Here is a 16,110-nt window from a genome sequence, read left to right as displayed (position 1 = left end):
TAAACTGATAAAGATGATTCTTTACCTTATTAAATTAGATTTAGCTTTTTTTAAATATTGTTGATACGTTAGTAGAACATTAAATACCGAAGTCCTTTAAGATCTGGCTTGGAAAGTTCATCCAGTGGAGTCAGTCATGTGACCACCACTAATTACATCGCCACCTGTTCTTCAGTGAGAGCTGAGGAAGTAGTATTGGGCAGCTCAAAGAATATACGGTTGTTCAGGTTTTACCCGAGCTGACAGGAGTTATAAAAAGGGTTCCTTCACCACTGTACATTTTTACAATTGCAAAAGGGCCTTACACACCTTTCTTAAAATGTTCAAACTTAATGTAGTTTTAAACGTGGCCTGTTTTTGTGCCAATCAAACCATTAAAGAATGCACAGGAAAACAATTTTATTTAAGAAACAAGGAAACTTAGATATGCAGTTAGCATAACTCTGGTAATAGCAGAGCTAAAAACCTGAAAAACCTGAAATTCAAAAACACCTTTTAATTCCTTGTCCTTGGGAACAGATTCCAACGAAATGTTTATACATAACATAAGTTTGTTGCAAAAATGGAACTGACAAGTGAAATCCAATCATACTGTTCAAGGAACGAACCACTGATTAAAACAGCACAAACTCAAATACAAGTGGGGGTAGAGGCCTGTGTGAGAAGCTCAGAGGTCATATCCACTATAGATCTCAATGGAAGGCCACTGAGGAAGCCCTGATGCTTGGCCCGCAGTTCCAGCAGGGCATCCACAATCCTTTGGCGGCCTATGTTTGGGTGGCGCTCCAACATCCGGGCCATGATTGTGTCAAAGCTTCCCATTGTGGCATAGTGCTGTGGCACACATGTACCAGAGGCTGTAGGCGAGTCGCACACATTGGTCAACCTGTCCACACTACAACGCGGCCCCTGAGTCAAGAACATAGGCATGACAGATATCAAGGGTTTGGAACAGAAAATCAAAAGTGGTCTGGTATTAGCAATTATTTAAAGAAACAGATTGAAATCCCTTACAGTGACTGGAATCTAACTAGTTATGGACAAAACAAACTTTCTAAAATGCCTGCCACTTCATACTTACTCCATGTGATGGACTGTAGGTTTTGCCCTTCGTTCCCAGTCCATCCCCTGCAGTTTCGGAGGTGCTGTGAGACGGATCGCTCATTGTAGGCTCAGCTAAAGCAGGCCGACAGAGTTGCACCACCTGGACAGTGTGACCTTGGAGGGAGTGACCATTTAGATCTTCAACTGCTGCCTTGGCGTCGCTGGAGCTCTTGAGATAAACAATAGCTGCCCTACATAAGCACAGACAAGATTGCAGTTCATTAATTATAATCCCTCATGCTTGGAAGTCTGGAACTACAAGCATTCAGCATTACTACAAAGTCTATAGAGATTTATGTAAAAAATTGATTTAAAGTATACTACTGCCAGTTTAAAAACTATAACTATCACAGTTTGGGTGCAGAGCTGCAAGTTCTTGTCATTGCACAGGTACAATGAAATTATGAGTAATCATACTATTTCAATTAGAAATGTACACCGGTTTTTCTGCTAGAAACCTTATGAGAGTGTTCAGTACTTATTTACACTGATACATGTAGTTAACCTAAACGGTTTGCCCACCGAGTAGTCAAACAGTTGATAACATTTACTGAGATTATGTTAAACAGTGTCTCGAGAAATTGTAATGCAGTAAATACTACTTAATTTAATAATGATGTAACTTAAATTTATTTTGATTGATTGCGATTTTATAACTTTGAACCAGTGTTTAATCTTAGCTTTTGGGCATATGTGGGATCAATTCAGCATGTTGAGAATGCTTACCTCATATTGTTTTTGAAAGTGGAAATGCTGACATTCGTAGCATTGTACTTCTCAAACCAAAGCAGCACTTCATGCTGTAGAGTAGACAACACAACATTTAGTAGTGTCTGCTGCCCTCTAGAGGCCATAATGAACTTTACATTTGTGGCACCCTACCTCAGTGACATTGTCTGGCAAGCATGTAACGCATAAGATGGAACTTTGTTTTGAATCATCTTCATCAGTCCCTGTGAAAATGTATAGATTATTTAGTCAACCAAATCAAACAGCAATGAGGCTTTCTTCCAGAACAGTATTCGAGTTATCAAACTGCACTTATTAGTATAGACCTCAATGGGTGTTGATGAAAGGAGAAAGAGATTCACTAGACATATCACTCCTAGTTTCAATTAACCTACTACAACTTTGTGCTTCATTTTGTAATTCATACTTTCCCTCTTTTCAATCAGTTTCTCCATTTTTCCATCTTGATTTGGAGACCCAAGTTCCTCCTCTGCATCAAACCAAGCTTCGCTGCCATTTGGATCCTTGATGGCACCTACCATATAAAACACTGTAAAACAAATCCAGTTTATTTATCTTTCTTCAATCTGATATTCATACCAGGGGTTGTCTCAGTGGAAGCTCCTGGCTTCTTCTGTGAAAAGACTTCATCTCTCTTGTTGCCACCACATTTTGCTTCATCCTATTTAGAGAGAACAAACACTGTACCGACTATTCTAAATGTAACACTCATATTTCAGGTACAATTATTAATCACAATTATCAAATAAATGGAATGGACGTACGTGAACTACCGGAGCAGCTTCAGTGTCCTGACAAACTTCAGAGTTCAGTGCTCTCATCTCTTTACTTTCTTCATCCACTCTGTGACCACTTGCAATGGTACTACGCAGAATCATAGAATACTTGGCACTTCTGAACATGCATGAGACCGTACACAAATATTAACTTTTTCACATGCATCAAACAGCAAAATTCAGTGTATACAGCTGAAACTCAAATTAGAATATCGTGCAAAGGTTCATTTATTTCAGTAATTCAACTTAAAAGGTGAGACTAATATATTATATAGACTAAATTACATGCAAAGTGAGATATTTCAAGCCTTTATTTGTTATAATTTTGATGATTATGGCTTACAGCCAAAATTCAAAATTAGAATATTGTGAAAAGGTTTTCATAGCTATGAGCCAAAATCAAAATTATAACTAATAAAGGCTTGAAATCTCACTTTGCATATGAGTATATCATATATTAGTTTCACCTTTTAAGTTGAATTACTGAAAACGAACTTTTGCACAATATTCTAAAAATTTTTTCGAGTTTCACCTGTAAATAATGTGATGTACATTACCAAACACTGGCAGACATGCTATTATGTGGGGACAAAAAGCAACAATGGAATGCACTACAGGATCAAAACAGTGTCATTCATATATTTATTCATCTACACTACTGTTCAAAAGTTTTGGGGTTGGTGAGATTTTTAAATGATGTTGAAAGTAGCATCTTATCAATTCTGCATGTATTTGTTCAAAAATACAGCAAAACATTAATCAAGGTTCATTCACATTTTACCAATACACTTCCAGGACTTTTGAGGTAAATATTCATGATTTACCATTCCATGAAACATAAAAATCTGTTCAAATTCACCACAGCATCTTAACTTTAATGACCAGAGTTATGTGGTTTAATACAAAATAAGCTGAAACCGGGCAAGACGTTACCCCACGCAGAGAACGAAGCTAACTATTATAATTTGTTTAACCAATATCATCAATTAAACATTCTATTAATACAGATATTCGTGAAACATTTTCATGCCTTTTCAAAATCTTTCTGGTTTTATTTATTTTTCAAAAACTTTTCCAGGCCAAAATTATTTTTTATTTTCATGACTTTTCCTAGGTTTTTCCATGACCGTACAAACCCAGAGCAATATTGTGAAATATTACTATGTTTAAAATAACTTTTTTTCTATTTTACTATATTTTAAAATCGTATTTATTCCCGTGATGCAAACCTAAATTTACAGCATCATTACTCCAGTCTTCAGTGTCACAAGATCCATCAGAAATCATTGTAATATGCTGTTTTGATGCTCAAGAAACATGTTTTATCAATGTTAAACCGTAATTCACCTTTGGCTTAGCCCCGCCCCCCTTAGTTATTGTTGCTACGTCTGTCAACTTCATCTGGGCTCTGGTTTGGTATCAACATGGCTTATGCTGTGACAGCTCTACCTGCTGAAATTTTATCAAACTTTTATAAAGCAGCAAATAAAATGTCCGATAGAAGTAGGCAAAATGGGCTGCAATATGAGTTCGAAGGCTATATTCAAGACATACCGGTGAAACCCAAGCAACAACAAGGCATCCAAATAGAGGCAAAAGCATAACGGTCACAGTCAAAAAATGAACCACCGCATATCCTAATCGAGACGGAGGCTGGGACTAACAATATCAAGGAGCAACACTGTTCATGCAAAGCTGGGTAGGTCTCTTCACTTCTATAATCGTTATTACAAAGAAAACGGACTACGCGAGTATAAAGTTGTATTTATTAGCAGCGTGTGCTAGCGTATCAACAATTAGGGTAGAGAACCGAAATCATAACCTAAAACTGTCTAACTAGTATAACTTCACAGTAAGGTTAAAAGCTAAATGCACAAAAGTGAGTGTGTTGATCCTTGAGGGGTTTCGCTGACAGTGAGGACGTCCACAGTTTAATCCAAAAACGACACTTGTCAGGATTTGACCGGTTTTGGGAAGGGAAAAAAACAGACACCCCCCTCCAACCTCTCTGGGAAACGCGTATCTGTGTTACAAATGCCCCAGGCACACCGTTTAACCATATTTTTTATAAAACTACGACGGTAATAGCCTGCCAAGACCAAAAATATGAGACGCCTGTGTTAAAGTCAATGGAGCGCTGTGAAAAAGTGTCGGACCTCTGTGGGAGCTCGTTCTTGGCTGCGCTGTGATTGGTCAATCTACATTCTAGGGTGTGGCTTAGCCAAAGGCAAATTTTGTGAAAATCCGGATTTAAGATGTGGTGTGGCCTTTAAAAAAAAATAAAAAAAAATAATCAGATGTTTTACTTTACCAAAATAAAATTATACATTTTACACACATCTTAGTGAGCCCAAACTTTTGAATGGTAGTGTATAAATGTTTGCAGATATTTCCGGGAGGTTTTGACTTGAAAATCTAGCAAAGAATTGACTGAACCACTCGCCTCAAGCGTCCTGGCTGTGAAGTGTAATGTGGCAGCACTATGTTCCAGCATTCCAATAACTCATACCAGGGGAAGCAGTCAGAAAACTTAATTTTTGTGTAAAGGTTAGTTTTAATGATTTTTATTTGACATATCAGGACCACTTACCTTCCTGGACTGTCAAATAAGTCTAAATGGGCATCAAGTACCTGAAATGAGACCTTATTACCTACTGCTCCCTTTAAGATACAATACATTTCCATATTAAAATTCTGTCATACCAATGCTGGGCTGTAGTTTGCCCCTGTAGTTATCTTTTCAGAATCTACTGACAGGGGCCTGAGGTCATCCAGAGAAGTGCCTGCCAGAATCCGTCTCCTCATCTCATGGTAATCTTTCTGTAGTGTATTCAGAGTTTCTGCTATGCTGTCCGGCAGGGCCTCAGTACTGAGGTTAAAAAAAAAAAAAAAAAGAAAAAAAAGCTGACCTCAAAGGTAGGATAAAATACCTCAATAGAAAAATATAGAATTATCGTAAAATAAATTCGTCCTTGAGCGATCTCTTACCCTTGATGAGCACTTTCACCCAGTGGGGAGGTGAAGTAGCGTCTCCAGCAGTGCTGTTGACACATGATAAACTGAAGAGCGAGAAGACGCAGCTCTGTTCTTCTCACTCGCTGGGCACAGTCACACCCAGAGACACTCCTGCAGTGGTAACCACCAGGACCAGGGCTGAGAAGACACATGAAACTTCTTGACATTTTAATATATGTTGCTTAAAAAAAAAACACACACACACAAATGTTTTGATGCAGTACATGGACTAAGACTGGAGCACTGTTTCACAAAGCTAATAACTGTAATACAAAGTTGTCTTCCTCAAGGGGGCGCTTGAAGCCTCAGAAAGCCAAATCCTTTAATGCTTAAATGAATGTCCTACTGGAGACATTTGTTTTCAAATTTGTTCATTTCAAAGACAAAAGGAAATCCTATACAGCAAGTAAAATGTTCAAATAATGTTCAGAAAGTAACATTCATCACATGACAACAGCTTTCTGAACACTCTTGTGCAGCTTGCTACAATAGTTCGGAAAACATTTTACACTTTTACAATAATGACACTGAGAAACATTGATAACCACTAAATTAAAAATAAACTGTTAAAAGTTAAAATAAAAAATATATTTCGTTTTTGAAGCATTAAAGTTTTGGTGGAATGGACTTTCAGTGGAGGGACAGATATCTCTGATTTTTTTAATCTTTTAGAAGACAGAAAAAAAGAAAAAAAAGTCTTAAGGGTTTGGAACGACATTATTCATTTTTGAGTGAACTAACCCTTCCAGCACATTACCTTGCCTTTCTACTCAGCTGTTTCAGCTCCTTCTCAGTCTCCTTAAGTTTCATGAATTCCTAGAAGTAAATGATCAGCACATTATTCACAGCTCATTTGAAAAGATCACAACTTCAAGCGCTCCATTAGGCGCACGATTATATATATATATATATATATATATATATATATATATATATGAATGATACCTCTGTGAGGACATCCAAGTCAGACATGTAGACTTCAGTAATGGTGTTCTTTTCAGATGTGGCCATTTGCACAGTTTGTGTATCTTTCTCATGGCTGACAGCGGCAAAGTTTTCCATCTGACCAACCTCTGTTGCACATGTAGATGTGAAGCAGGCTCTGAAATCACCACAGGCATCTATTATTTGATCCACAGAAACTGAAGCACCACATTTGGAAGATCCCACATTGACCTCCTTTATCGGTCTCTCGTATCTTGAGTCCTGCTTCTTTCGCAGGTCTTCATGACCGTCTCCGGACTCATCAGCCAGATCCAAAGAATCGCTGAGACAAGAGAAACAATCAGTGGAGTTTGCAGAAGTAGCACTGGCCATAGTGGCATCTGACGGTTCATCTGACAGTTCTGTACTGCCTTTGGTGGCCATGATTGAATCATCGTCGCCTGCCTCCGTACTTCGGCTGCCATCGCTCCAGGTGTGGTCCAAGCTAGTGCTATTGAAACTGTAGTATTCTGGCATCCCTTCCTGATCCAGATTGTGGTCATCTGCTTTTTCCATTTGATCATACAATTGGTGTTGATCTTTTTGGATATAGTCATTTCTCTGAACATGACTCTGCTTATCCAGCTCCATATCAAGGGAGAAGCTTGCCTGGGCTGTTGTGTCCTTGAAGTGTTTGGTGTCCTCCCGGTTCTCTACTTCCTTCCACAGCTGAGACAGGCACTGGGCATGGGGACACATTCCTTTACTGTACGAAGGAGGATGTGCAGCAGGGCTCCCATCATTAAAACTCTGTCTGTGTGTAGCTTTCTGAGTGTTTAGGGTACTACTCTGCATGCAACCTAAATTAATATTTTGCTTTGTGACGTCACTTTGGGCAGTTAAGACGTTCAGCTCTTCTTTCACACTGTTTGGCAGCAGCTCAAGTTGTTTCTCATTCTCTAAACCAGAAAGTAATAATCAGTGCTCTAGCTGCTAATGAAGTTTAAAAAGTCTACAGAAGGGCTCAAACGTCATCTCACCTGACACACAGACTTTGTCCTCTGAAATTGCAATGTGAATGCCACAATGGCTACACTTCTTGGTACCAAATGGACAACTGGTACTACAGTTTTGACACCGAAATGCACCATAAAATGTTGGGTATCTGGACCTAAAACACACACACACACACAAAATAAAAAAAAATAAAAAAATAATAATAATAATAATTATATATATATATATATATATATATATATATATATATATATATCAGTGTTTCCGCTACATTCATTCTGCCGTGGTGGGCCGCCACACCAAAAATCCTCCCGCCACGGCTGCAGCTTCTCTGTGAGGTCCGATATTGTGCATACTATTGTGTTATTGTTAAGCCCCACTAAAGGCATAAAAAACATTGTAAAGCTCCATAAAGTTTTCGTGCACTATATTCCAAGACTTCTAAAGTCATTCGGTAGCATAATGTGAGGTACAAATTAATATTTAAGTCGTTAAGTTAAAGTTAATGAAAACTCATCTCTCCTCAGTCATTCTCCATTCAGCATTCAAACAGCGCGTCGCGTTCGGTTACGAGTAACACGATGACACTCTCCAAGATCAATGTTCACATTATTATACTTTATTTGTAGATAAAGGTCTATGGTTTGCATAAAATTACTATCTTGCTGGAGTTTATTGCGTTAGTTCTGTTAGATTACAGCACTGGAGTAGAGAGCACTATGAATTGTTCTTCATGCGCACTGTAACTGAAATTTAAAACTGTTAACAGAAAAGGCTCAAACTGTTGCATAGATATAATACAGTAAGCATCAAATATCTCTTTTCGCTTTGTGCTTTTAACTTTTCAATGCGACGCGCTGCACGCTGTGACTTCGAGTTGCTTCAAGTGCATCATTCGGCGCACGGGATGCGCATAATCGCTTTGCCGCTGTAAATTGGAACCTTTTATACTATAACTAGAAAAACTATTTTTCGATTAATCGTTTTTTAAAATGTGGTCAACTCAATATTGATTCTCAAAGGCTATGAATCGATTTTTTTTTGCCATATTTATTTATATCACCCAAAAACCAGTATTAGTTTTCCTACACTTCATAGGCTTGCAGCCTCATGTTACTCTAATGCTGTGAGATTTTGTGTTTGTTTTATCTTAAACATAAAATAACTTGATCCTGTTTGATCAAGGCATGAGACTGTTCTGACTTTTTCAATAATCGATTTTTCATCTTGCATCAAAATCCTGTCTATGCATTGTATGCATTTGATATATATGGTTGGGTTCTGTTTTAATGTACCCAAGTGTACCTAAAATAATAAGAGTTTAATATACTGGCTCTTAATTTCTTTTTATTAATTAACCACTCGTAAACTTATGTTCACTGTTCTTTTTTATAAATATAGGTTTTGTGTTAAATCTATATTCATTGAGCCGAATCGAGAATCGAAATTGAATCGAATTGAGGGCTTGCGAATTGAAATCGAATCGGAACATCTGAATCGATACCCATCCCTAATTATAATACTTAGGGGGGGTTTAAACACCTGGGGCAAGGGGGCGTGGCCCATGGGAACATCACTCATGGGCGGCGCCCCTCCCCCTGGGGAAATGGGCCTGCCACCACAGCTGGAAAAAATCCTAGAGGAAACACTGTATATATTATATATCCACAACGGCCACATCTCAAAATTCAATCAACTACTAATGCATAGTACGCAGAAAAGAAGAAGAAAAAAACCCCATTATAATTCAGTTTCATAGCAACTTTCAGGATGTGTGATATATAGGTTCCATATTGACTATTTGCAGTTATCATATTTTTTAAATATTCATATCCGTTGATAATTGTGTTGCTCATCCTCCCATTTGTTTTACATTTAGATTACCTTTGTCATCATATATTGCTCAATTTTCAAAACATTAATAACACTGTTAAATGTAGTATTTCTATTTACAAAATCTCAAAATTAACTATGATCTATTCATCATACTGCATGTTATAATGTTATTCCTAAATTCACTTGTAACTAGGGTGACCACCTGCTAATAAGCCCAAGGGGGGACAAGGAGTATGTTTCTGAGGGACAATGTGGGACACTGCCTGGCGCAGCAGTGCCCCCACCCCACGGGCAGACTCACAGTGGTTTACCCATTTCTAGCACATGCCACCTTACATGGTATATTAATAATGCCCCATTCACCTAAACATGTGTAATTGCTGATGTATGCTCATGAATAGGCCATGCAACCAATGTGTATTTTTTTCTATTAAGATTCATAATATTTTGAACATTCAATGAATTGACAGATGCAATTCCACTTACGATTTACTTTAGCTATTTATTTTATTTATTTTTCATTACAATTTATTCACTTTAAATAAATTATAATATAAAATTATAGGATTAACAGGAATTGTAGTTGCTCAACACCACAGGAGCAGTTAAAAAAAAGTCTTAACTTACAACTCCAAAGGTTCACGGAACGAGAAGGGGGAGGAAGGATGGTGAACATGTTAGTAAAGGCAGGCGCAGGGAAAAAAGGTGTTCTGGGGACACCTTTAGGACTTTGGGGACACCTTTAGGACTTTGGGGACACCTTTAGGACTCAAACCTTTTCACCAACATCTGAATCAAATAAGGAAGAAAGATAAGAGAAAGCGGGCCTCTAATTGGAAAGCACGCATCTAAAAGTTCCTTCGCAGTGTGTCTGGTATGCACATGTCATGACAACAACGAAAAAGTTGACAACAACCTAGTCAGCAGTTCAACTGAGGGGTGGGTGTGGCAACTAGTGCTGGGTATCGATTCAAATTTCAAGAATCGATTCGATTCCGATTCTCAAGATCTTGAATCGATTATCATTATTCGATTCGATTCGATTCGATCCGATCTGATCCAATCTTATATTTTTAAAATCAAAAGTTTTTATTGTTCATGAACAATCAAGTTTTTGTATTAAATAACATTCACAAACATACATTAATGTTGTAAAAATGTATTGTTCACTCAATGTATTGATGTTAGATAAGGCATTAATGTTAATGAATGGTATCTTAATGTAGTGTTAGCCTACCAACTAAACAGGAGATAAAACGTGTTTTATTTGACTTGACTGTCCTTTTATTTGGGCTTAAGGACTTGAAAGGCCTTTTAAACTAGATACAACCGCACACGATACCACTTTAGGGGCTGTTCACATATCGCGTTTTATGCGCGTGCAAATTCAGTGAGAAGCACTTCAATGCATCTCAACAGGTCATGTGACAAAAACCAGCGGTCTTTTCGTAACAACATGGAAAGCTCGACCGAACAGCTGATCACAGCTGTACAGGGCGGCTTTTTATTTCTCATCTCAATGAATATATCTAGTAGTAAATCTAATGCAAGGGCTAGAAATCAATTAATTATTTGATGATACTTCCTCGTCATCATGGAGAGCGCAGTTTGCACCGCTTTCTCCTCTCCACAAGCGCGTGCTTTCCCTTTGCGTCTGTCGTTGCTATGCAACCATGAACAGAGGCGCGCTTAGAAAACGAATTTGCACGCGCAAAAAACGCGCTATGAACGGCTCTTTCCTCCTCTCTTGTCAACAAGTGGATTCAGAGAAACCGCATTAGCAGCGCCGCCGGTCGCCATGTCTCGGTGTGTTTATGGGGAAAATGTAGGCCTGTTATTAAATCGATCCTCTGAGTTACGGATCGATCTTTAGAAATTAATATGAAAATCGATTCAGAATTGGTGAATCGATTTTTTCAACACAGCACTAGTGGCAACAGTAGCGTGCTGAACATAGACTGAAAAAAAATATGGACGTAGTGTCCGTGACGTCACCCGTAGTTTTCTGAAGAGCATTTTTGAAGCCTAAAGTGGGCAGAGCCGGCCGTCGCCATCTTGGCCTCGCGTCACCGCTCGTCACTCCCTGATAACAGAATATGGGCAAAGAGGCGGAGCTGAGGAGCCTGGCTCTCTGAAACCACGCCCACCTAGCGCGACGTTATGGAGTTAGCGCAGGCTTGGGAGCCAATGCTATATGCTACTCACAGTACCAAGTCTGAGACTGCATCAAGTAAATGCGCTAGAAATCCACGCTCATTCAAGGATGAGCATTTATTGCATGGACGGAGAAACACAGACACCTGCAGGATTTCATCTGACGGAACATAAGCATGTTATAATCTGTTCCAGAGCAACGGCACCCCAGAACGAGTGGAGCCTTTATACTGTATCTATAGACGGTTTTAAATCTGAAAACTCCAAAAAGCAACGAAATTGTCAGACATCCATAGTGCATGTTCACAGAGGAAAACAACTGGAATACAGCGCTGGTTGTTGTCGCGAACGATACTCGACGACAACGGCGGAATCCAAAGCCGTGGGCGAGGTAACGTTAATGGGTGTATTAAATTATATGAAATAATCCCGAAAAAAAGCACAAACACGGAAGAGATGGCACGTTCTGTGAGGTGAAGTGACGGCTAACCGGCTAGCATTGACATCATTGGGAATCCACCTGTCACTCAAAAGTGGACACACCCTTAATTTTGCAGAATTTTTTATATTAATCTAAACTAAACGGGTGAGTTATAAAAAAAATTCACCCCCCTCACAGTTGTTATGAAGGGCAAAATTAGCTGTATAGACCACAGCCACACAGAGAACCAGGCTGTAAACATGTTTTTTTCTGCTGTAAAGTTGGCCATTTTAACATGGGGGAGATACAGATTTGACTCACTTCTGCAGCCAGCCTCAAGCGGCCAGTCGATGAATTGCCGTTTAATTCACTTCCGTGTTGGTTTCAAGAGAGAGACAGGGAGGTTGCCGCTTGGTGCTGAACTGTCAAGTAATGTTCGTTTGGCTGCCTGGGGCTCGAGGATATAGAGCGACCAACTTTTTTTTTGGAGCAAGCATTGATTATGCGTGACACGGTCTCAATTTGCGGGACGCATGAATTGGGCTTCAAACGCTGTGCGCCCACGCACTACGCGGGACGGGTGGTCACCCTACTTGTAACACTATTTTTCAGTGATCTATTTTTTTTTTTAATTCATTTAGGTAAAATACAGAATTTGATTATTGCCTCTTATCGGTTATCAGCCATAACATTAAAATAATTGTCTTATCAATAATCATATTACTATTATCCATATTGTCATGCCCACCAAATGAAAAAAAAATGAAAAATAATAACTAGGCTATTTATATATAGGGTGGGACTTGGCTCCATCAACGGTTGTTGATTGGATGGAGGCAGATTGCGAAGGGAGGGGTTTAAGTGGACAAAAAAAATAAGTTCACCAGATAGAAGTCTGTCGTTTCACCAGAAGAGAGTTGACATTTTATAAATAAATAAAAATTAGGTTAACAAATAAATAAAAATGACATGCATGGATTAATCAGTCACATTAAGATTAAATACCATGCATTGAATTTTCATTTCAAGTCGACTATTAATAATACATTTTATAACAGTTAAATATTAAAGCATGATGAACCATGATACAAGAATGGCAATAAAATCATATGAATACAAACTACAACAAATTGAAAAACTCAAAAATTAAAAACTCACCCGTTTGATGACATACTGGTAGTTGTTGGAGGGGGAACACTGTTTCCTCTCGTGTTAGCTAAATTAGACATATTTTTACACATTATACAGAACTCATGCTCTGACAAAAAATATATATATATATATATATATTACCAACTAAACTCACGTTTCACAAAGACGTACTGTCTGGCTACTTCAAGTGCAGGGTGTTTCTTCAAAAATAGCAGATACCCTCCCTCTTCTGTAGACGAGAAAGCACAATTTCACATATTTCCAAAATAGCCCATACATTTTTGGATTATTAATGGTCATTTTATACTTGATATGCCCCTACGTTGTATTAAGGTCCTGTCCTCTGCTGTTAAACATTGGAACCATCCAAGCAACTTTGGATCTTTGAGTTCCAGGTAATAATTGGCCCAGACAAGCTCATACAGTGACCTATAAGATGCACAATTACCTCTCTCAGAGTAACAAGGCACAGTGATACTTCAAATTGTATTGATTCAAAGGTCAATGCTTAAAATGGAAGCACACTGAAGATATGTCTGATCTGTGAAATGTAACGTTATTATTGAATGTTTAAAACAAATTAATTTGCTTTTAACCTTTGATCAACCATTGCTTACCTCATCAACAGAAACTTCCTTCCGTCATTGGTGGTATACAATGGATCATTGTGAAAGCCTTAAGAGATGTGTAAGAAATTCAGCAAAAAGATCATTAACAGAAACGATTCGCAAAATGCTTAACAGTTAACGTTAGGCCTAACGTTATTAACGTTACTAGCCACATAAAAATGACGACCAACCTTCTATTAACTAGCGTTACATTTCTGTCAACTAATGGCACCCATCTGACTTTACACAAATTTCGTCCAAATAGTTTACATTTAAGTTATAAATAACTTCTCTATATGCTCATTAGGTCCATTCTTTTTGACCGAATTTTCAGGCGTTGTCCGTTGAGCAGCGCGCCCTTCACGGATGATGCGCGTGCAGCTGCGCACAAAATGTCGTCGAGGTCAACATTATTTTCGACGCGAAAGTAAAAATTTGTGAATATGAGATACTTCCTTTTATTCAGCCGCTATAGGCTAATTCAGGTTTATGATTAGGATAATAAATTAAAATAATAACAACCAACCAGTTTGTAGTACGGTTGCCTATTTATTCCAAATCAGTACGATTTTATTGGCTTTGAGGTAATGCGAGAGGGAAAAGTTGGTAAACCCGCTATTCACTGAGGGGGGAAAGAAGACCGTTATGTACCCAAAAAACATGACCCAAAATACGCAAAGTTCTCAAAGAGACCACAAATGACCACCCAGTCCAGCAGTAATGCTAGTACTTTAGGCTAAGACTTACCAACAATCCCGTATTGGTCAAAGGGAATGACTTGATGCCACATGGCAGAACGATCCTCATATGCGATGGAATTTAAAGATTCAAAGACGAACGGTAAGACGACAGGTGGAGGATACCACATTTGGAACACTTAGATATTATCTAATTCAAGAAAAAGTCCGGTTAGACTTTGTTTGCACCGGTATTTATCGAAATTAAAACAGCCATTAAGCGCATGTCCACCTCAGATAAAGCGCCCTCTTAATAATTAGGCGCAGCTGCGTGAAATGAAGCTCGAGAGGAGAATGGTAATTTATACTGTCAGTTGTGTTATTACCTAAACATTTTTTTTTACTAGCCATTTCAACGTCAGAACAGTTGTGTATGTGTTCTGATGGTTGTAATCAGCAGGTTAATAAAGTTCCTTTAAGACTGTTATTTTTAAGAGTGTTATTATATTCTTTGTTATTATTTGCATTTATGTGAATCGGTTCTTTTGAATAGTTTTAAAGATTCGGTCAAAAACAATTCAGCGACTCATCAAATGATACCGATCATGGCTGGCCATTAGCCTGGCTAACGCCAGACCCAATTCTCGTTGAGACTTGAGCGAGAATAAAATCGCGCTGCGCAAAGGCAGTATGGGGAAACCCAGGCTAGCTGGCCATATAGTACATTTATAAAGTTGTATTAATAAGCTAATACAAACACCGACTGTGTGTGTGAATACTAGGACATCGTTTTATGCCTTAATTTCCTGTATGCTTTATTTCTTCCGTCGTTTACATTCAGGTTAATTTTAAGAATATATGGATATCTCAATATATAAAAGGTGTTTAATTAATTAATTAATCGATGAAAATAATAAGTTAATTAATTAGAGCATGTTGTAATCTCACTTAATTTAATTTATATGTCTCAGCAGATGGACAGCTTCTTACAAGGCAAAAAAAAAAAAAAAAACAGTAGTGAGTTAGATCATGTCACATCTTAAGCTCTGTCTTGCTCCATTGTACTAACAGACGTATCCTAAGCAAATGGTATGCATTAGCTGTCGGTTTGCTAAGTGAAATCAATACTTCACTAAAACAGTCATTAGTAGACCACAGTGCAAAATATATGTTGATGGAACTAGCCATTAACTTCTTTGCATGAATGCATAAATTGCTTAGTGTCCTTCTCTATTGCATTAGTCAGTTATAGCCTATAGCATGAAGTTAGCTGGAAATAAACTCGTTGTGTTGACTGGCAATGACTGCAGTGTTACAGGGAAGTAGGTTCAAAGGTTAAGTGTCTTTCTAGAGCAGAGGGGGGTAAGGAATGTTGCTACGGTGATCTAACATCCCATCACCCTCAGCTGGATCATCACCGTTTTTAACTTCTGGATGAAATTTATAGACTAAACTGTGCAATTTTTTGTGTCTCAGGGTAAAAAGGGAAAATATGATAGTATAGATGCACGGTTTTGTGCAAACATAAATGGGTTTGGATGAATAATTGAGGCTGTGGATGTTTTGACATAAGTGCAAGATATAGTATCACACATGCTACTCACCCATCCATACAAAGCTATTAAATAATCATAGATGGGAGGCCTACAGCATGACCATATGAGCAGACACACATT

At 38.2% G+C, this 16,110-nt stretch overlaps 1 protein-coding gene across 10 annotated transcripts; it reads right to left on the bottom strand.

The window, feature by feature from the left end:
• Positions 1-481: 481 nt before the first annotated feature.
• rbm44 (RNA binding motif protein 44) lies at positions 482-14,854 on the bottom strand. Of its 10 annotated transcripts, none has more exons than XR_013798204.1 (18): positions 14,505-14,772; positions 13,767-13,824; positions 13,472-13,578; positions 13,304-13,378; positions 13,156-13,213; positions 7,610-7,740; positions 6,591-7,528; positions 6,403-6,461; positions 5,619-5,783; positions 5,334-5,499; positions 5,221-5,261; positions 2,619-2,718; positions 2,434-2,515; positions 2,232-2,368; positions 1,987-2,057; positions 1,831-1,904; positions 1,082-1,295; positions 482-909 (listed from the first exon to the last, which is right to left on the bottom strand). XR_013798204.1 is itself a non-coding variant. In XM_079617653.1 (18 exons), exons 1-18 carry the CDS (start codon positions 14,623-14,625, stop codon positions 631-633), a joined length of 2,847 nt encoding a protein of 948 aa, XP_079473779.1. In that variant the 5' UTR covers positions 14,626-14,854; the 3' UTR covers positions 482-630. The 10 variants fall into 10 exon arrangements, 9 of the variants coding, with proteins under 9 accessions (XP_079473779.1, XP_079473776.1, XP_079473777.1 ...); XM_079617653.1 differs by having other exon boundaries at positions 2,261-2,368; positions 14,505-14,854; XM_079617650.1 differs by having other exon boundaries at positions 2,261-2,383; positions 2,619-2,748; positions 14,505-14,765.
• Positions 14,855-16,110: the final 1,256 nt, after the last annotated feature.

Source organism: Phoxinus phoxinus (assembly GCF_949152265.1).
Source record: "Phoxinus phoxinus genome assembly, chromosome: 7".
In the NCBI taxonomy this organism is placed as follows: Eukaryota; Metazoa; Chordata; class Actinopteri; order Cypriniformes; family Leuciscidae; genus Phoxinus; species Phoxinus phoxinus.
This window is presented reverse-complemented; position numbering and strand designations above follow the sequence as displayed.